General features: G+C 39.9%; 1 protein-coding gene across 1 annotated transcript; it reads right to left on the reverse strand.

The window, feature by feature from the left end:
* Positions 1 to 1,945: 1,945 nt before the first annotated feature.
* stx8 (syntaxin 8) lies at positions 1,946 to 22,657 on the reverse strand. The gene is made up of 8 exons (XM_068751247.1): positions 22,544 to 22,657; positions 21,802 to 21,901; positions 21,612 to 21,706; positions 21,276 to 21,386; positions 18,707 to 18,840; positions 17,761 to 17,853; positions 5,270 to 5,371; positions 1,946 to 2,617 (listed from the first exon to the last, which is right to left on the reverse strand). The coding sequence occupies exons 1-8, from the start codon at positions 22,558 to 22,560 to the stop codon at positions 2,553 to 2,555; spliced, it is 717 nt and encodes a 238-aa protein (XP_068607348.1). The 5' UTR covers positions 22,561 to 22,657; the 3' UTR covers positions 1,946 to 2,552.
* Positions 22,658 to 22,758: the final 101 nt, after the last annotated feature.

Below are 22,758 nucleotides of genomic sequence, written 5' to 3' on the forward strand. Positions count from 1 at the left end.
CACCAATTTTATTTTCAGTACTTCAAGCAATTGTGTGTTTTATTTTCTTATTTCACTACTGGAGTTTATTCACTGACTCACAAATGGACAAGAGGCCAGTATAAGTACTATGAAATAAGTACTATGAAAATATTCATCATGAGTGACTCTTGGGTTACAACAGAAATAAATATTGATGAATGTGGCTTCTTAAGTGGCTATAAAATGTCAAATAATTAATTTGCATTACTTTTATTCAGTTTTTAGTGCCAATTTAAGATTTTCTACTACAAAATTGTTACCCAAGGTCACTGGAAATTGGATGTAACATTATTGTTGTGCACGTGCTAGTCCTCACAGAACTGCATAGAAAGCAATGCTAATTTATGTATGATTTATCTTTTTAGAAATGCATTCACACCCAAAAAACTTTATTTAAATTGTTATGCATTTGCAAGTCCAAGATGAATGAAGGGAAATAACTTGGCTCTCAACAAAATATGACACAGCTACAAATCATTGATTCTGAAGAGCGGTATTCTTATGTTGAAGAAATTTTGGGGGAGAAAAATAAAATTATTCAGCATTGAGCATAATGAAAAAAAAAGTCCTCGTGTGGCACAGAAACCAGAGAGAGACAAAACCTAAATTCCATATTTCACATTGAAAAAATGCTTAAAAATAAATGTTTTTAAAACCCACGTCACAAGGACTTGTATTCATCTACAATGATTCGGGACTGTGAGAATGGAGATACATTCACACACTCCTGCAAACACAATGCATGGCTGTACATTCAATAAGAGACACCAAGGAACCAGTCAGACACTCTTACATCGTTTCTTCGATACAATACTTGCACGGGGAGAAACGAGTTGCACTAACACGACAGGCTCAAAAAGCATTGCTCATTCATTTGTATACATTTCAGTTTGGATTTCTATCAAGAAAGTGTGGTAAAAAAAAAAGAGATCAAGGTTTGAAAAAGTCCAGATTTGACGAGTCACAAACTATGGTTCCTAAAACCCGTAAGCAATTTTTTTTAGCTTCATAATTCAGGTTAATGCATTTTGCCATTAGCCCCCCCACTATATTTACAATAAAAAATCTTAATTGCATTGCTATCAAATCTAAATAACCTGGGTGCAGTGATGCAATAGAAAGAGCTGATGATGTTTCTGTGGTACAACAAGGATGGAATGTGCTTTTTTTTTTACTGTGCAATCGAACAAATTCTACAACTGTTGGTTTTTTTCAGCATATTAAAGTATATTTACATGATCCAGACTTTCATTGCTGACCCTACAACATGTCAATGTGTTTCTGTTTGGCACAAAACATTCTATACGCCTCATGCTGTCAGTTTTATACCAGTCTCCTGAGCAAGCTTCAATGGGAAAATGCTCTATGCATAGCTGTCAAAACATTATTTTGTGTTCATACTATGAATTGTAAATGTTGTTTAGTTGTCACCATTGCCAAGTCATTTTGCTATGTTGTTTTACAATGCATACTAATATATTATGGTTATTATATATGAATATATTTAATGACACAAGACATTGTGGATCTTATTGTCTTTCAACTTTGTTTTTTAACTTTTGTGGTTGTTTGGATTGTTGCTATTAAAGAAGAAAATAATAACTACTGAACGCACCAACCTTATAGAACAAAAAATAAGGCTTTCAGTTGAAATAAACTCATTATACAGAAAATAAACATCTGCTTCTTTGATTTGAATAACTTTATTTAGATATGAATCTAAAATGTAACCCTGTAGCACATTTTCTATTTATTGCTTGCCAAAATCATACAGTTTTCACAATAGAAGTGTGGAGGTGGTACTCCTGATTGATCGAAGGACACCCCCCCCCCCCCCCCCCCCGCCCCAAACAAAATATAATTTTACAAAACACTGCAATGCTCCAGCGCAAGCCCCGAAAATGAATGTAGACAGAACGGAGTGCAGTGATCAATGACTGAACATGTCATTTATTCCAAATTACAAGAATAATGATTACAAGGAAGTGAAACAGTTTGGTTTGTCTGAGGGCTTTTCTATAAATGTTATACAATCCAAAGAGAAATTATAACATAACATAATAACCACTACAGCAGTGCATGGATAAATAAAAGTAAGTGTGAATGTGGGAAATCCTGCAGAATGAACATCAGGCCATAGAAGAGATAGATGTATGAAAGGGAAGCTACTGGAGGTCCAGCTAGTGGGTCAACGTTCAGCCACCATCAAGGATGGAAACATTTTCAAGGTGCCAGACACAGGAGAAAGTATTAAAGGCAAAATATTACACCAACAAAATACTCTTGCTTCTAAAAAGCTGAGTTACCGCTGCATCTCACCAAACCAAAAGACTTAACGTACAGGAATATTTAACTGTGCTGCTCATTTCACAATGGTCTCAGAAACAGAGAGAATAAGAAATTGAATCTAATTTAGAGACAGTATTTTAATGAGTGTATGTACTATGTTTGCAAGGATTTTAAACTAGTGTTCATCACCAAAATACATTTGTAGCTCATCACAGTCCCATGATCACTCCTGTTCTTGTCCACTAGACGGGCCACACGGCGATCACTACAATGGCTATGAGAAGCAGTACGATAACCACCAACATCCCTGAAGGAGGAGAAATAAGGGGGAGGAGTTAGTGGGCAAAAATGTACATCAACAAATCTGAGGTATTACATTCGCGACAACAACATAAGTTATTAAATGTAACATTACTTTCAAAATGTTATATTTTCATCAGATGCCACTTCCTTTCTACGAGCGAGATTTTGGCGTTGTCCCAAATGACATTAACTTTTGAGCGCCTCGTGCCTGAAGCACATCAAACGCACCTATTGCTTTGCTAGAGCAAACCCCAAAATAACTAAAACTGTCATCAATCTACGATGCACTTAAACTGATGAGATATCAGGCATGGCCACTGCCAGTCCAAATGTAACTGGTGAAGCTGGAGCCTCAGCGGCCGAGGAACTCCAATCCTGATTTGAGACAGACTCATGGAGGAGGCGGGGCATGTAGCAGACACAAGGGAATCGATTTGGAAGAGGTTAGAAGCCAACATACCTCACTACTAATTTTCATAGTTCTTGATCTGAAGGAAATCCCAAGTGCATATGCCCTCACAGCACATCGCCATTTTTCTCTTGATGACTTAATGCAATCTACATGCGTTCAACAGCCACAAAGGCCTTATTACCACAGATTGCACACAGTGATAGGCATGTGTTTCTGATTCTGCCTTGAGAGGATGATCATTGTTTTTCACTGATACTATAGAAGCAGGGAAAAATGTGCAAAAGCTCACTCACACCTCATCAAAGTACTTTACCCCAGGACCTGAAAATACAGTTTTTATGATAGCCACCACCCAGAGGAGGGGGGGAAGCCTCTCTATTCCACCACAGGTGTAATTTTTATCCATTGTAATGAAGGGGAAAAAAAGAAAGCCTTGAAGACTTTTTAAGACATTACAGTCTAATTATATGAAACAGAAATATTTTTAATTCCTTACTGGATTAAGTTGGGTTTAGCTTTTTAAATAAAAACTTGCCATGCCAATAACCAGCTGGTCTTCAAAGGAGAAAGGCTTTGAAAGAACACAGATGAATATAACAGCTTCAGTTTCCAAATGGAAAGGATTATGTGACAGCAAGGTTAGGGATTTAATATGACTTTAACTTAATTTTATATTAATGTTATACTAATTTGAAAACAAACTGATATTTATAAATTCTTTTTGAGAATTGCACCTCTTCTGGTTAAAGAAGTGAAGTATTGTCGAATTGTGCAAGAGAATGTGGCAGAAACTTTATTTGTCAGACGTTTGATAGAAATAAATTTAAGTCTGAGTTTTTGTCGGTGTCTATATTTGTTTAAGGGCACACATTGGTGTGTAGAAAGGTTCTCGCACCCTCTAATGTCATATGACATGAGGCGTAGCAGCATTAGACACCCATCAACCTTCTGTTCTGCCTGGACCAACCCCGTGTGCCTCAGTAACTAAACTAGCTACTCCTGACCCTCCAGAGATTAATGACAATAATGTTGTTTGCTTGCCAAATATATTCAACGCTCTGCTTTGACACCGATGCTGGGGAGATAGTTGGTTTCTGCTGACTATTCATTCGGATACTGAATATTGATAATCCTACAGTGAAGAACGTTTTTTAGATTTCTAGAAATGTTCCCATCTTCAGCACAACTCTTCGTGAAAACTAAGATAGCCATTTTACAATGAGGCAGCTACCAATAGTTATATGTCAGCTATGCTCTCGCCTGTCAAAGGCAGACATTTGTAGCTTTAAAAGGACATGGCTGAGACATGACACGGAACACCAGCTTTGGTTGAGAGGTGGTTTCAAAAATAAATAAAGCCTTAAAGCTACGGAATTAAACATGCTGCTATGGAGAAAGAGGGAAAGCCATCCAAACAATGTGCGGCATGTAGTATTTTCAATTCTTTCTCTGCTTGACACAAAGACAAGTGTCAAACAACTGAGGAGACGAACAGGGGATGACAGAAAGGAATGGGAAAAAAAAAGAAAGGCTGCATTGAGAGTGAAGAAGACCATTGGGGGATTTTCCATTCCGAGAAATCTGAGACAGACATGCTCAACTCAAATACATAGGTGCATGGAAAATGTTCTGCACAAATTTGAGTACTTCTGCAAAATGTTTGCATGTTGATACATGCAATGCATATGAACATCAAAGTGCAAACATTCGTCCCATGCGCAAGTTATATCCTTTAACCTGGAATTGAGGAGAGGGAGGAGAATCAGTGCAATGAATAAAAAATAAGTTAAAAAGAAAAACCAAGAGAAAGAAAGTTTGAGATCCGGGATTTTCAAACGAAGTCGTGCATGTCCACTACGGGGACATGACCAACAGAATAACGTGTTTTTTTTCTCCCTGATCTTCCTACAGCCTGTTCTGCTTGACTTCCTGTGTTCAGGCTTTCTACTACCCATTTGAGTATCAGAGACCCTGTTTCAAAGGCCAGGACACGATGTTAGCAGATGAGACAAACAGAACCAGTCTACCCACAATTTGCCACTCACATCCTTGTGGACTTGTCACCATCACTATAATTTTATTTCTGTGCCACTATTCAACATGAGTTTTGCGGACGAAGGCAGAGGCAGCAACTGAAACATTCCTTCATCTCCTTTCTATTGGAAAGGAAGGGGGGAAAAAAGGCAATAACCCATGACAGGTAGATTAATTTCAGATTAGCAGAAGAACACGAGGAAAACTCACCACAGGAGGCTGACTTTTTCTCAACCAACTTCACCCGTCGCGTCTCATTACGAATCCTGCTGTCTGTCTTGTCCACAAGATGTGCAAGGTCATCGATGATTTCTAAAAGAAAAAGAAAAGTGGAGAAAAAGAGAGCAGAAGGTCAAAATGTTCAGCTTTCATTTATCTTTATTGATCCCAGTAATAACAAATACTTTATTGATCCCAGTGGGAAATTCTATTTGCAACTGTGCTCCACTCAACAAAACTTAGAAATAAGAACTTAAGTCTATGCACATAGTTCAGTAATAGAAATGTGATGAAAGCAATAGAAGGTTTACAATGATGCGTTATTATTCCCACAGGAAGGAAAGACCTTCTATGGCGTTCAGTTTTTGAGGGAGGGGAGGTCTCAGTCTCTTTGTCCATGTGCTCCTTTGTTGTACCAGGAGCTAATGTAGGGGGTTGGTAGTGTTGTCCAGGATGCTCTATAGTTTCTGAAGCATCCTTCTCTCTATTACTGTCTCTCAAGAGAGCCGTTTCACCCCCACAACATCACCTGCACCGGCAGATGTTGAAGGGCCTGAGCCGCCTCAGGAAATATAAAGGGCTTCAGTTCCCCTAGCCCAGTCCAGTTTATTGTCAATGCAGACTCCCAGGTATTTATAATCCTCCACTGAGTCTATGTTGACCCCCTGAATGGAAACAGGGGTCATTGGAGACTTTGTCCTCCTTAGGTCCACCACCAGTTCTTTTGTCTTTGCCACATTGAGCTGCAGGTGGTTATGTTGTTATCCCTAATGAGTAAGGCTTCAAGGTTTCCCGAGCTAAATGTGTGGCTGCCTCAAAAGAAGACATGCTAGGAATTTCTATATTCAGTTTGTTTTATCAGTTCAAAAGAATGACGCAATAGTAATCAACCATCAATCAATCAATTTTACTTTTGGAAAACATCTTGTATAAGAAAGTCAAGAAAAAAACAGACGTAGGGTGAAAGAATCGGTGAGAAGGCAGGTGAAAAATAAGTAATCGAAATAAGATTATTGTATTCTTTCAAATACTTTCATAACAAACTCTGCCCCACTCACATATACCGTACATATATATGTATGCATATGCAGCTGACTTCAGCTCGGCTCTCCTATAAATTAGAATGAGAAAAAGCATGTTTCCTCCAGTCGCAGCCATCACTGCCTAAAAAGATGGTCCGGGCAGAAATCAGACAGCCAAGTTCTACAAGGAAGGAATGACAGTTCGACGGCCTGATTGTGAAGGGTAAAAGGAGATGGGAGACATGAGACCTCTGTATGTACAGCGTCCCTGAAGACTCCAACATCGTCATCATCTAAACATCGGGTAACAATTTAGGAGAAAGAAACTGCTCCTTTGCTGTCAGAGTAGGGGCGTAGATACTCAACGATTTGTGCCGCGTGCCACTCAAACCATTAGTAACGGATGTTTTTAGTTTGCTTGAGCCAAAACCCTTGATTCGGTTTTGACTCCGAATTAACATCTCAATTCACTGATTAATTCATAACCATGCCCAGATGAGGCAAGACCTGTAGCTTACAGCTACAATGAAATGTCAAAATTATTTTTCTGCATAGAAGTACTGGTTTTTCAGGTGCCTAGTTCTTCAAATTGACCATGTTATCTCGTAATGTTTCTAACAACATAATTTTCAATTTCCTTTTGTAACATTTGCTTCCATGTATGACAGCTGCTGGGCCTGGTTTGGATCTGCCAGACCACAAAGAAGGCCCTATTCCAGGCAAGGATTGTTTGTTTAAAATGCTATTACAGTGGATAAACCTCCAAAGCCACAGTGTGTGTGAGAGCATGGCACATAATCACATACACACATTTCTCCATTGCTACTTGCTTTAAAGTGTAGTCATTTGTTTATTTGGCCTCTAGTCTAGAGAGAATGGGGCCTTCTGCAAGTTTGAGCCAAATGAAGTATCATTGTACCTCAGACTATTTGGAAATTTCAATTATTATATTGACATGATTTTATTGGAATTTCTGACCGTGACTGACAAGCATTTCTGTCTGACACTGGATGCTCCTTAAAGTCTGCAGACAGTAAGTGCATATTCTTAACTCAGATGCACATTCACAATTTCTCAATTTATTTGTGAAAATCAGTGCCTTTTATTCACACACACGCACACACACACAAAACCTGGCTCTTCTGCAGAGGAACACAGAGGACCTGAGGCCCATTCACCAACAGGAGACAGATGTTGCTGTAATATGAAGTCACCAACTCCCTCATGCTACTGCCTCCCTGTTCAATCTCAACATTATTTCATACTTGTTCCAAAAATGTTAGCTTTCATATGAACAGCCTCTCACTGTGGTCATCCAGCTGACTGTGGGCCAATGAGTTAACGGCTCTGTTTCCATCCCTGCGTCATCTGAAACCACAGTACCTGAGATCCACAGTGTTGCCTCTGGACTAATTATGTATAACACACTTGTGTGTGTTGCCACACTGAAACAGAAAAGATACCTTGCTACACCGCCATGGCAGTTCTGCACAGAGTCCTCCCGGCCTGACACCACATTGGGTCGTTGCAAGTCGATCATTAGACCTGCCCAATAACTCGCATGCAGAGGAACGGTGACAAATCTTGGGACCAGTCTCTCTATTAAGGGATCAATTCCACCAACTCAGATTTATATCCACCACAATGATTGGAATTGCTGACTCATCTTCAATAGGCACTATGGCGATCTCTGCATGCGTGTTTGTAGTGGAGGCACTGCCGTGAATAGTGACACCCCAGCATGCCTCCAAAATGTGCTGTAAATTCTGCATGTTAGTGTAGGGCTCGTTCAGAGCAGGCATAGCACATTGAGAAAATGCTGGTTTTCTCTCAGTGACTTAAAAGCAATATGACCCAATATGGTTAGCAAACGCTGCTGTCCTTTTTTCATGAGACAATTCCCGCAGAGGATTTGAAGAAAGCGGGACGTTTTTTCACTCAATCCTCTTCCTGCACCCCTCGTTGTACCTGCTGGGGGGTCTAACCACAACTGGTACCAATTGGACCTGGTGTGACTGACTGAGCATAGAGGGTAGTGCTTTGTTGCCAACCAAAACACACATCGCTAAATGTAACTGGAACTTCACTTGGCACAGACAGAGGCACTCAGCATGATGATACAACTCAGGGCAATTATGGTATTTACAAGAAGTTGCACAGTCTTGGAAGAGTTCCTTTCAACTTCTTTCTTTTTTTCTACTTTTGGCTGGTTTTTGTAAACAAACTCACCCCGAGGGTCTTTGGAGAGTGAGGATTGAGGGAGAGTTTCACTAGAAACCTCAGAGCTTTACCATTTTTGTTTTCAAACCAAATGCAAAACCCAACAAACCATTTGAACGCCTGCCAAAAACAGAGCTGAGATAAATAAATAAAGACATTTGCAACGTCTATCTATGGAAGATGAGCCTTTATATAGACATAATTCTAAAAATGTGTTAGGCCAGTCTTGTATGTTGGGGGTGAGGACAAATAAACAGTCACTTTCCTGACAATCCTCTGGAAATAATAATGAAATAATTATCCATTTAGTAATTCACAAAATGCATCTTATTTGTTTAAATATTGACCCGAATGATGTTAATGACTTTGGTTGCTGTCGTTATGCCCAACATTTACAGTTTAGGAAACGATAGGGATAATCAGCCTAAATATGCAACATTAGAAATCATTAAATAACACTGATATTCAAATTGTGATCATATTTACCAGAAAGAAAATAAGAATATAATGCCTACAGGCTACAGATAACAATGAGGGATGTTATTGCTTTAGAAAACAATGTGAACACAGTTCAACCATCCAACATCTGGCCTTCTTCTGATGTAACGTCCAAATGCCTACAAATTAGTTTCACTGCTGGACATGACACCATTCTTATGCCTTTATTGCATCATTAGATGGTTTCTCTTGGGTAGCTCCCTAATGATAAATATGTTCTTTTATGCTGCTTTAAGTGGCAACACGTGCTGATGATTAAAATATATTGTTAATTGATTATTTGGGGGACATTATGCCTTTTCAATGACAACATTGTGTTGGCTCTGTATCTGTAAACCTTGGAATAAATGTAACTTTGCTCCTCCAACAGTAGGCATCATAGCCTACTGACAGCTGAAATTGTATATAGGCTTTCACCTATGAATATTAATTTTGAACGGTACTGGCAATTAATTTGAAGAGAACTTTAAGGGAGTAGCTGAAACAGTCCTGAGCATAACTTGATGAATTTGAGCATGAATAGAAATACAGCCTGTAGTCAGTGAGTGTTGCCTAGTTTCAAAGAAAAGGTCCATGAGAATTAGGGGAATAGATTCCGCTAAAGGTCTAAAGTGAAATCTCACTGACTTTATCCAACAGACAAATAAACATATGCAAACATTGTGTATATTATCGTAGAACATGGTAGGATTAAACAGTCTGGTTTCGAAAAAGGTATTTTTGAGACCCAGAAGCTAAGCAGCATTTCCTACAAATTTCAACTTTGGTGACTCGAAATTGCCCATAGGCATGAATATGAGTGTGTTGTTTGCCTTTCATTTGGACCTGTATAAAAGGCTGACCAGATTGACAGGCATAACTGAGCAGAGCTGGAGTGATTGCACTGGACTTGAAATGAAGTTAGCAGTGTATCCCATCCAAATGAGTCACACTGTAATTTTAGAATAAATGAAAACATGGATTTAAAGATACAAAAATGGGCCAGAAACCTAATCATTAACAGGCTTTCCACCATCACCCCCTCTTATGGCCAGGTGCCACTGAACAATGGGTTCGTGATGAGCATGAGGGTGCCAGCAGCAGCAGCAGCAGCAGTGTGAGGCAGGGACCACCCTGTCACTTGCACGCCACCTCCAAAGCAGCTGCTGTTACACTTCATCACTACCATCACACTTCATAAGCAAAGACACCCAGGACGGGGGGGGGCATGCATAGCTAATAAAAAAACAATGAAATGGAATAGGTTTGATTGGAAGACATTTATATTGTAAAACAATGATTTTTTTGATGCGCTATCTGGCTCCTGGACTGCCACATATTGAAGTCTCTTAAAAATATAAATAAATTGTTGTTGTTTTGCGTATGACAAGTGGATGAATTTGTTATAAAATCCAGAATTGAGAAAATGTTGGCGCAAACATTTTTCATCCCAGGTATGAGGTGAATTTCTGATTTGGAGAGATGTCAAGTAACATACTGGATTTCCTGATTACAAATTAGCTGTAAACAAAGAGAAGGTGGGAGGGATCCTACATTTTCTCTACATGAGCACGCCTATGTTTTAATTGAAATGATCAGAGCCTAAAACCCAACATCCCCAGTGGGGAGAGGCGCTTCCTGGAAATTCACCGACTGTCTGACCAGAGAGTTATGGAGGGACTTTGATCTTTATGCCAGAACATATTTCTCTCATAATGCAGTCACACACATGGAAATGCATAGACTCCCATGCACAGATGCAGACACAAACACACATGTATACAGAATGCCCTGTGAGTATCAGTCAGACAAGCACGCAAAAAGCGGTACACACTTGCACACACTTCCCATATGTGACACACTTCCATCAAACATTTAATGCCTCACATCTGCAGACAATGGCAAATTAAATATAAATGTGAGTAAGCAAATCATTAGCAGATTGTTGGACAGAAACAGCAGCGTGATGTGCAGTTAGTCAGACACATGAGGCACCGTAACAGAATATTTCTGATCCATTTGCTGTGGCGCACAGTGACTCACCAAGCGCACGAGAAGGACAAATCTCACAGTGCTTCAGAGCAATGCTACTTCCCTTCTCATCACAATGGACAAATATTAGAGTAGAAATTATAGCCGCCACAATGATCTCAGCGCAGTTTGAAGCTGAAATCAGCACAGTCGTGGGATAACAGTGTGTCAAAATCTGAGTGCATATGAGGCAGATTTAAGGTAATTGCTCTCTACTTACTCCTGGAGGCCAGAACAAATGTTTGGCCAACAGTGTGGCTGAAACAACTTCCTTGGAGGAAGCAGCCTCCCGCATATTTTGTGGACAGCTAGAGCGATGCTTAGAAAAAATATGACGCACAACCCTGCATGCCCTACTGTGGGACACATGCACTGACGAGCACGCATGGGTGCACAGACACGGCAAATCCACATGGATACGGACACTTGTCCATACACAACACGTGTACGAACAAGTGTGAGCGTCGTCCGAGTAGCCGCACAAACAAGACACACAATGACTGACACACACCGAGTCTCATTATCATATTGTAGAAATGAAGTCTGACACTGAACTGCAAGCTGCAGGCAATTAAGCATCTGCACCTTCAGCTGTCGTGTAATTACCCAGCTCCCTCAGCTGATGAACGAAAAGGAGGAGGTGGTGATTACTGGAGGAAAAAGGAAAAACCCCAGAGGAATTCAAACAAATTAACAAATCTTGTGTGAAATCCTGTGACTCCATCTTCTGCTGCCCAAAAACTTGGACCATGCTACGGCCATAACACAGAGGAGAAAGCTCAACAGCCGTGAATCATTGATGTAAGTAGGTGTAAACACCAAGAATGAGGTAAAGCCATGCCTGGTGTGCTAACGCCAACTCTACTGCCCACTAGTGGGATGAAATGTGGAAGCTGAAGGTGATTAATTTTGACCTCCAATTGAATCCACTTTCATGGAAGTGGAACTCTCAAGTGCTAAACGGCTGAAACAACAACATTCTTAAAACAATTACAGGCTCCATTCGAAAGAACTCTTATAGAACATCCTAATGTACAAGCGGTTATTATTTTTATGAATTACGGCCCCCCCAACATAAATCTGCACTGAGGCTTCAGGCAAACAGTTTTGGCCTTAATTCTGAAACTGTATTTGAAACACTTCTGTCTGTGAAGTAATTCTGTCTTCTGTTTGGGTCACCAAATATAGTTTGCTGACAATTCATTTAAAAAAAATAATAATAAAATAAAAGATGCTGAATAAACAGAAAGAAAGCTACTGCTTTGTAATTCATGGCATTACTGAGATATTGTGTGTATGTCTTGTCGTTAAGAGTTTGCTAGATTCAGTATACTACCTTGGAACAAAAACACAAATGTCAAACTGTCTAATCCTAACTCTTAAAATAAAAAGAATAGTATCTTAAAAATATCAATCAAATGCCTGTATGACTCAGAAGAAAAGTTGCATTTCCTTTGTGAAAAACACAAAGCCAGACACGAACATGAAAGACAAAGAAAACAAAACGGTGGCTGGTGTTAAGCCAAAAGTCAAACAGATGAGAGTGATTAGATAGCAGATCAAACGCCTGTCTACAGGCGTGTGTCTGTGAGCAGCACACATCTGCCCATTGCTCACAACACATAAAACATGCTTCGACATTTCACACAAAAAATAGGCCAATTAAAAGCTTCTTACCTAAAAAAAAAAAAAAAGAGAGGCAAAGCAAAATGTGAAAAGTTTCTCATTTTTTGGCCAGGGATTCTCATCCATAGTTTTTATGGGTAGATTGTGTCAGATTGCAAAGCCACAAGTTGATCAGATAACAGATAAAACTAGACGGGACATGAAGCAATTCCCACCTGAAAGAGGACAGACTTTGAAGAATGATTAAAGACTTGTTACAGTTTCTCCCAGGACAGATATACCCACCATCACTAGAACAGCAGGCTGTCTCAAAGACCTCTCAGATTCAGAACTTTAGTGCTTAATCTAATCCTAGAATTTTGAATCACATTGGGATCACAAATAAATTTGCCCTGTGTGCCACTCCCCGCCTGTGCACAACGTGCTGGACATGTGGTGTAGGCTTTCAGTATACACAAGACAACACAAACAGAGCAGGCTTCTAAAAAACAGATGCATGCATGTGCACTTGCGTACGCACATAAACATGTAAAAAAAAAAAAATGCCCAACAGATGAAGGTGTAATCTTCCTCCTGTGCTTAAATGGGAACCGTCTGCTGGCTCTGCATTGTGTGCAGACTTGGTAAAGTAAGTCCTTCCACTCATTATGTGGGATGACCCATGCTTCCCTGAGGCTGCGAGGAACATGAGGCAGCTCTCTGCTCATCGGCCCTTTGAACATGACCTCCAAACCTGAAGCGGTTAGCAATTAAATAAACAGAGGAGGAGATTTGTCCCCTGCTCACACTTGCACTGGCCAAAAGGAACCAGTCAGGCCAAGCCTGAGTTAGTCCATGGTAGCGTTAAATAGCAGGGAATTCCTTTGCCCCAGAGCCAGAGGAACTGGCAGCTAAAAATGCAGAGGTTCACCAAAACCACCAACACATACAGTTAATGTGCTTCCTCTGAACCATGTTCTCACTGAGCTCTCCAGGGAGAAATTACCGCACACCCTCAACATCAGTTTGCCGTTAAACCGTACACATATCACACAAGATAGACTGCGCCTCTCAAAACAAGGCAATACAGCAGGGAAGTAATGCCAATAGTGTACTAGGAAACAACTGTAAAACACATAATACTGCATGTGCTTCCTATATAAGATGTATTATTCTGCAGTAGAAGAGCAATTTCTGAATGAAATTATTTAAGGATACCAAAACACTGAAACTGAATCGATGCATCGCATCCCAGCCCAAGAGTTGATGTGTATATGCTTGATAAATTAATCTAAATAATATAAGACTTGTGTATTATGTAATAGCTTGTGAAGTAGAAACCATATTGCTGATTCAAATTCCCTCTACTGTCCACTAAGACAATATTAGAAAGTTGGATTACTGTAAAAGCACAGCAACCAAACCCTTCATAACTCACACGCAGTGCAATACGTTTTTTGTTTTGCTTGACAAGTCACACACACCAGCGTAATCGGGTCCTTCGGGTCTGGTATATGTTGGAAGAATGAGGAAATGGTGTTGGCAGGATACAAAACGGCCCAAGTATAGAATCATAGAATTCTGAGACGATTCCAGTTATTGGATGTTGCAACTCACGCATTAACTGCGGTGAATAATGCTTGCAGCAAGTCTGAACTACCGCTTTCCTTCAATTTAACAGCACTGAAACAAAAGTCAGTCAGTTCTCGTTACTGCTCTACTCGCTGCATTTTTCCGGGTTAAAAACACACATCCATTAATCCACTGAAAGAAACAAAAGAAGGCATAATTGATGAAATGTCTTTTTTCTTTGCTTCCTGAAATGTTAATTTCCTTGCTTTTACTAAACAAGAGCATTGACGGTGGTTGATTGTTGACCGCGTGAGATTGTTATTCTCTCTTCACCACAATTCTATCAGGACTTAAGACAGAGATGGATGCGGGGATAGATGAATGAAGAAATAAGGGCACAAGGACTCATGATTGATTGTACCCTGGTTAGGAGGAGTTTGGCCTTGTGACTTATGGTACATCTTCATCTGCTCACCTTTTGTCTTTATATTATACTTCTTTTATTGTAACTTGGAAATCTTCCTTTGAACCTCCTGGAACAACTTTCATTTCCACCCATTAAATGCAGTATTAAACAGTTTGTTTATGGTGAGTGCTGGTGTCAGAATAAGAAGCATTGTTGATTCAACTTTTTTCCTGAAATCATTTATTTTTGTATGAAGAAAATAGCCAAGTTCGTCTACTGCTTGTACTCGCTCAGAAAGTAAATGAAAAACACAATCAGAAATGTTTGTATCTGCAAAGTAGTTGCAGAAAGTGGAGAACGTTTTCTCTAAGACTCAAGGAGATGACATTAGATTAGTTTGCAATCCCAAACCAAACTGTAAAATGCATTCACTTACAAGTGGTGTGTAATTTATATGCATAGCATTTTATGATAGACTGTCTCAGCTGCTACATGGTGCAATAAATTAACTGTTATTATGCTTTTGTTTTTCGTACTATTTACACTTTTAATTGTTAGCTGTTGTTTGGATACACAGTTTACATATTAATATAGTTGTAAATGGAAATTTATCTTCCACTGCATGCTTAACTACAGCTCAATTTGTCATTAAAAAAAGCACAAAATAAATGAAAAAGAGTTTTGCCATTTATGTCGGATATATAGGATTGAGGCTAGACAAATCTTGTTTGTGTTCAGGAACCAAAAAAGTATCATTATGTGGCTACGTTATCCCTCAATCATTTTTGGTTCCTGAACACAAACATCAGTTAACCTATGTGGTCGTCTCACAGAATGATGGCAACAGTCTTTCCAACATTTCATCACAATTCTCGATTTCCATTATGTCTAGAAATTCATAACAACCAATCTCATTGTCAAACCCAGTGGATAAAACAAACAATAAATCAACCTGCAACTCTAACCGCACTGACTTTCTGCCAAATTCCATGATTAGTACGGTTTATTTGCTCACTTGAGAGGCTGCAAAAAGTAGCAACGTCACTATGCAGCAGCAGCAAAGTGCTTCTCTCGTCTTCTTGTCTCACTCTGCTGTTTATTTGGAAGTCATTAGCGCTGTCCGGCTTGGACTCGCTGCTGATCAAAATCGCATTAGTGATCTATTCATGAGGAAGAGGTCCATCATAGAAGCAAAGCTCGTTCCGTTTCCGTGGTGACTGTTTTATCAACACAGTTGTAAAGTAACCCATTTGTATGTTAAAAAATACCCAGGATGATTGGCAAAGTGCTGTAAAAAACACAGGTTACCAAATGGCTAGAGACTCGGTACAACAGTCCAGGACTTGACGATGTGAGTCGATAGCGTTTGCTGCTAAACAACAGACATGCTCGATCCAGAAAACTTAAGAGTACAGTGTGTAAAAGTAAAAATAACAACCTAATCCTACATTCCACAAGAAGGTTCCCTGTGATTATACAGATGGTGACAAGTACAATAGGATAGAAGTTAACTTTTGTTAAACGCAGAGGACTGAATATGACTCCAGAGAACCAATTATTTTTATTTTGTGTCACATAGGGGTGTAGAAAAAAATCGATCCGGCAATAAATATATCGATTTTTCATCCGCGAATATCGATACGTTAAACCCCATTCAAATCCCCCGTTTTCCGTGTAGCCCTGGCTTAGGAGAGCTCCAGTGTTCTGATTGACAGCACGGTGGGCGGATGGTGTGAACTGCGTGAGCCACGTCGACTTTGCGTCCCATGTTGACATTACAACCGTTCGCTGGTGAGCGGAGAAGGTCCGCTGGCTGCCGATATGAACGTGTAGAAAGGAGTTGAAAGTCTTCTTGTTCATGGGTTGTTTTATTTAGTTCATAAGTGTCTGCCCGCTGATCCATCACAACTTCAAATTAATATTTGTGGATCAGAGCATCGTCTTCTCGTTTATTTTAAATGGTTATATAAGCATATGTAATGTCATTCAATGGAAAGTTATCATAATATATTACTAGGTATGTTCCATTGTCATAAGGGAAAGCTTGGAGTTGAGGTAATCAGTGTCCACATTACTTCCAGGCCGCTCTGATCCAGTTAAGACTGAGCGGACAAAGAGAGGGCTTTGGGTTCATCTCTAAACATTTGAAAAGGTTCATCTTTCTTGCAGACCTGAGTCGGATTTGCTTCCCCAAAAAGGAAATGACTGCAACCTCCACTGCGCTTTGGGTCATGACTTCATTTGACCAGCAAAACTACAAAGAGATTAATCTATTTATAGGAAAACAGCGCTACAGTACAGTGACCCGGGGTAAAAGGAACCCCGCGAGACGGAAAGACAGTCAGATGCCAAGGTTACTCACCGACGGTCAAGATCAACAAGGAACTTTGCCATTCCCAGGCTTTATAGCTCAAATCCATTTTGCTTGCCTTTCCAAAAACATTAAACTGTCCGCTTTTTTTTTCACATTGCTGAGTTTCACATTAAATACGCCTCCGAAGCCGTCTCACACCATATTGCAATGAAAGTTCACGTGCAGGTCAAGGCTGGGGGGGCAGAGAGATTTCATGGATTCGTGAACGGTAACAAATCGTATTTGAACTGTCTTTCCCCTGCTTGTGACTTCATAAGTTCACTGTCAGTGCACATATTAAAGAGATTGAGAGATAATACAATAAAATCAAATGTAAATAAATAAAACAGGCCTGCACGTGTAACTGATATCGTCTGTCTGCAGTCTCGAAGCAATGCATTTTGGTTTGGAGCACAGTCTTCGTATATTAAAACACATTTTGCACTTAGAGAAAGAAAAAAAACTCAAAAAACACAAAATCAATAACCTCCACGCAGATTTTTATCTCAAAATGCATAACTCTTGTCTGTTTTTATATATATATAGATATATATATATATATATTAAAGCGAAGATAGAGGCATCACTGGTGTTTGTCATGCATTCCATTCAATTGCTTTGACAGTGGTGGTTTGAGGGCATGCGTGTGTGTGCGTGTGTGTGTGTGTTTGGTACTAATTAACTCAGTGTTGTGTGGTTTGCGGGAAAAAAATTCTAATTGCTCTCACACACTGCTGCATGTGATGTGCCTGGGCTGGAGCGTTTGTATGTACATGTACACACAGAAAAACTTTACCATTCTGCTCATCAAGCTCATTGCCAATGTCCTGGCCCATGATCTTCTGTCGGCTGATTACGGCTGATAGTGCATCCAAGCCTGAATCCTGGGCTGCAGACAGAGGGAATGAGAAGCTTTCACACACTTGAACGCAAGATGAAGAAAGAGATCCATAGCAACAGGACACTGTCATGCCAGATGAAGAAATGGAGAAAAACACAATGCAATACACGCTTCACAGGGATATCTAGAATATTTAGCAGTGAGGTATGACAGACGATTAACCGATGCCACAATTTCCTTGGACAACACTCAGATTAAGAGAGCAGTGAAGAGAACACTGCACTTGTGAAATAATGAGGCAACTATTTGGGGAAATAGGAATGACCGGCTTCTGGGGTCCAGCTCAGCTCACAGTGCCACGTGTGAGTCATTCAGTAAATTACCCGACTCAGCCTTGTTCCTGTTATTATACTACGGCAGGCCAAGACGGAGCGGAACAAACCGTGAAGCTCAAGAAGAGAAAAGGGGTTGGTCTTCCTAGGTTTCAATGCTTCACACCGTCCGTGCCACTCGGATATTCTGTGATCGCACGTTAATACACTCGTAATTACCCTTCTACCAGGAATCCCACAGGAGACTACAAACCTCCGTGTGGTTTGGTTTCACCCTTAGCAGGAAGCTACCATTGCCAAGCTGACAATAACCAGCGCTGTAATGGAGACATTCCGATGAACTGTCACACACAATCAGATGAACGAACATCTGGGGTGTTCAAGTCATGTCAAAGTCGTTCGGAGGACAGGAAAAAGAAGGCAATGTGATTTATAACGTAGTGATAATTGTAATAACAGCTCAGCTTCAAAACCTGAGTGAACCACAAGTGAATGAAAGGCAAATTGTAAACGCGTTGTCCGCTGAGATAGAAAAGTGCAATAAGCATTTATAAAACATGTGCGATAACCTTCAATGATTTGCTGTTGCTGATGTTTAATCTCTCCAAAGGTCAGCCCTCTGGTGTCGTCTGATTCGTTCATCAACCAGGGGTTTGTGGCAACACCATGACTCCCTCCATCCCCTTCAGCAAACAGTGCTGACCTGTGAAACATCATTATAGTAGTAATTCATTTTTGTTAAAGTTTCCTTCAGGAAATACAAATTATATAATCTGAATAAGGCATGTTTGCTTTTCAATAGTCTGTGTCAAGTCTACGTCCACCATTTGATCAGAGATGTGGTTATTTTCTCATTTCATCATTTAGTGTTTCGAGCAACTGGAAAAGGCCAGGTTAGATTTTAGGCAGTGTGTAAATATTTTAGGCAAATCTGTCCAAGGATTAAGGATAACTGCTGAGGACAGCTAAAGTAACACCTTTAAAAACTAATTTTAAGTGAATATTGGAGAAAAAAAAAGAGATGTATTTTATTCATCCCAATTCAAGCATCTCTGTGAGAGGACACACAGTTCAAGCGTTTTTTGAATAAAACACTGCTGACCAGTTAAAGCTGATACCACCAGAGGAGCAGGAGGGGAAAGGGCATTTGCTCTAATCTATCTGACAGCTTTGATTCCTCCGAAACAATGAGCCAACCTTCCGCTTCCTCCACGCAGTGTCCAGTGTGTGAAAATCCAATTAACCCGTCGCTGGGGAGCACCAGAGTCAGTCAGGCTCATCTTTTGCACTACCACTGGGGCCTGAGTACCTAAATCACGACTGAGAGACTTAGACAGGCGAGATTTAACTAATTACAACTATTTCCAGTGCAATCAAACAAAGAGAAGGTTAATGAACAATGGAGGACAGGTGGCTCTAAGGGGTGACGAGGTGAACCAGGCCTTCAAATGTAGGCGCCATGTCCATCTTATGCTTAATTTGACATGGAGATGTTGAGAATTTATTGTTTAAGTAATAAATAAAAATCCCCTCTGTCCATTTTTTACCAGCTTAGATTACCCAAGCATGGCCAATCCTCCCCCTCCCCAGATTTGGTCCTCAGAGACCACACAGTGGGAATAGGTTTACCCACAAATCCAAATTACCCACCGCATTTCACTCTTAGAGTAAGGTCTCACGAAGCTAACCAAAAAGCATGCGGCCACATGATTACAGTTTGCCAAGCTACATTATTAGCTCATGTCGTTTAAGATTTTTATAGCACAGCTTTTTAACGTCATCGAATTTGTGGCCTGTGAAATATGAAAGTTAGTGGAAAGCACTCTCAAACTGATTGTTACTGAAAAATAAAAGCTTTGGTGGAAGTTAGAGCCAAGTAAATATAAACAATAGGAGTACATCTGTGTTTTCCAGATGTGATGAAACACTGACGACTGACGTCACTTTACTGTCACATCTTCCTTTTACTCTTCAAAAATGTACCGGTATGTAAACAAAGCAGACACACGATACTAGATCTATACTAGAGTTTTTATATGAATGGTGAGTCTCCATTATATAAAACAGAGGTAAACACAGAGGTGTCATGTAAAAAGCCTAAGGGCTGTCATAGTGACACATCATCAGATAATGCATTTTGGCATCCAACTCTTTGGCTTGCTCAATAAGGACTCGGATAAATGCTCGATGGAGCATCAGAACCTGTGAACCCTCTCATAAAAAACACACACAAATATTCATATCAAAGTGTGTATGTGTCTATTTCAGGAGGTGCCAATTGTTTGATCAGCCGTGCAAAGCAAAAAACAATCTCCCAATGAAAAGTAGTTGGCTATAAAGTTACCGGTAAGCATGCTCTCTGTAGAAAGGTTCCTTCTGATAGAACAGGGAGACGTTGTGAAAGGTCACACCGGATGTACTGAAACTTTCACAGAGAGTTAGTGACCAAAGACATATCATCAAAGCAGAGGCAGACTCCATGACCTCTCTGCTCAAGGATACAGACTAGAGAATTGGGGTTCATTATTTTTAATTAGACAACCGGCAGTGGGCATTATTATTTTTATTTTTTTAGAGTCCTCTGAGAAGAAACACAAAATTGAAGGTGGCATATTCTGAACAGCATATCCCCTGAAGCCTAATAGGGTGATGTTTGGTTTGGCTTTTCTGACACTGAGTGAAAAAGTTGGAGACATTTTCCTTTCTTTTTTTTTTTTAACTAAGTACTGACTATCCCATGATATTTTTCAAACACGGAGTACTCTCAGACAAGAACCACTCCAGACTTCAAGATAGACAATCTGTGGCTTGATTTTGGTTTGAAAGTGCAAGAAAACACCTTTTGCACGTGAGAGTATATTAATATATCAGGAGACTTTGTTGGAAGATTCCAAGAACTTACCAGTTCTTGAAGTTATTACAAAATACAGAATCTAGGAGGAGGTGGATGAACGTCAGGCATGGATTTAAGATTGTACCACTGCACTGGTCATAAATATATCAAGACAACCTAATCCCTTAAATTTTGGATTATATGCTCTCTTCGTCATCTCATAATATAAGAAAGTGTTTAATGAGATTTGTAAACACTGGTTTTCCCCTCATTTTGACTAAAATCATTCGACCGGAATCCAATACCGAGAAGGTCCAGGCTCCATAATGTCTCCTTTGAAGGTGGCGTTGAGCTGTTTCTCTCTGGTTAGCAGGTCATCAATTAGGTTCTGCCTCCTATCAGCTTCCGATTGCATTCTGATGGAGCCAAGTTAAGTCGATCACATTAAAACAGTTAGGAGACAAGGGGTGCCACTGAGATTTCAGTGGTCATTTGTAATCAACCTATGAAAGCAAACGTGGAAGAGGCGAGGGTAGATCTTTTCGAAACACTCTGATCCCATCTACAGGAAAGCAATTGTAACTGCAAGCAAAGGAAGCTATCCAGCGAGAAAAATGTGAAACTCTCAGGGGAAAGGATACACATGCCGAGTTGATGATGCTCGTAACAAGCTTTCTTTAAGCTGGGCAATACTCTGCTTGAGCTTCTGCAGTGATGCCCGGAGAGTCATGTTGATCTGAAAGGCAGATAATTGCACCACTCGAGAAACCGGTCGTTTTGGTCTCACAATATGTAGATAATGTCATTTAACTTGTTAATCTGGTATCTTACCTTTGCAGGGTTACCCCCTGTTCTCTGCTGCCTGTTCCGTTCATGAATGTTTTCCGCTATTTCCTGTGCCAAGCGACAGGTGGCATCATAATTCTGTAACCTACAGATGGACGGTGGAGATCGAGATGTCAGCAGCCAGAGTTAAATCATTGAGTTTCAAAGAGAAGCCGTTTATAATATATAATAACATAAACAGTAAATAACTGGCCTTGCATTTTTGTAGAAAATCTAAACAATTGTCTTTTTGAAAATCTTTTGCAACAGATATGGAAAGTAAAAAAAAAAAAAGAAAATGCTAAATTAAAAAGATTTTACAATGCTGACGTTTAAATGCTGTGAGACTAATTACGACTGTCTGTGTGTGTGTGTGTGTGTGTGTGTGTGTGTGAATAAAGCTGCGTGACAGCCTCAAGAGCTTAGTCATGTGACTTTAAGCAATACCTTCTTCCTCTTTTCTAGCTTTCAGGTGTTACAGTTTCAAGCTAAATAGCAATGCAATGCCAATCATGGATTCTTGTTAGGTTGTTCATTTTCCTCGTGAATAAAGAGGATATTTTGTAATTGCTTGTTCCAAAACAATTTAGTATTATTTCGTTAGGGTAAATACTATGTTTCCTGGCTAATGTTTCCACCTTAGCTAGCAAATAAATAATGTAGCTAACTCAACAGAGCTAGAAACGTCATTTTTCAGATAACATGCGCGGATGAGCAAATGTATCGTTGCCGATAACTCGTTATTTACCACGGATCCAGAGACATTGCGAGAAAAGTGCGTTATGAAGAAAAAATCCACTTCTCTTGAATCATGCGGCTGTAATAAGCAGCAAAAACTGTGTCTTGTTTTGGTGTGATGTCATTACGGCACACCGCGAGGGACAATTCACTTCACAGCCGCGGTTTTCACGCACTACGGAACTCTAAATAAAGGAATATTAATCGTATGTCATTAATGCCTGA

Source organism: Brachionichthys hirsutus, chromosome 17, assembly GCF_040956055.1.
Source record: "Brachionichthys hirsutus isolate HB-005 chromosome 17, CSIRO-AGI_Bhir_v1, whole genome shotgun sequence".
Taxonomy (NCBI): domain Eukaryota; kingdom Metazoa; phylum Chordata; class Actinopteri; order Lophiiformes; family Brachionichthyidae; genus Brachionichthys; species Brachionichthys hirsutus.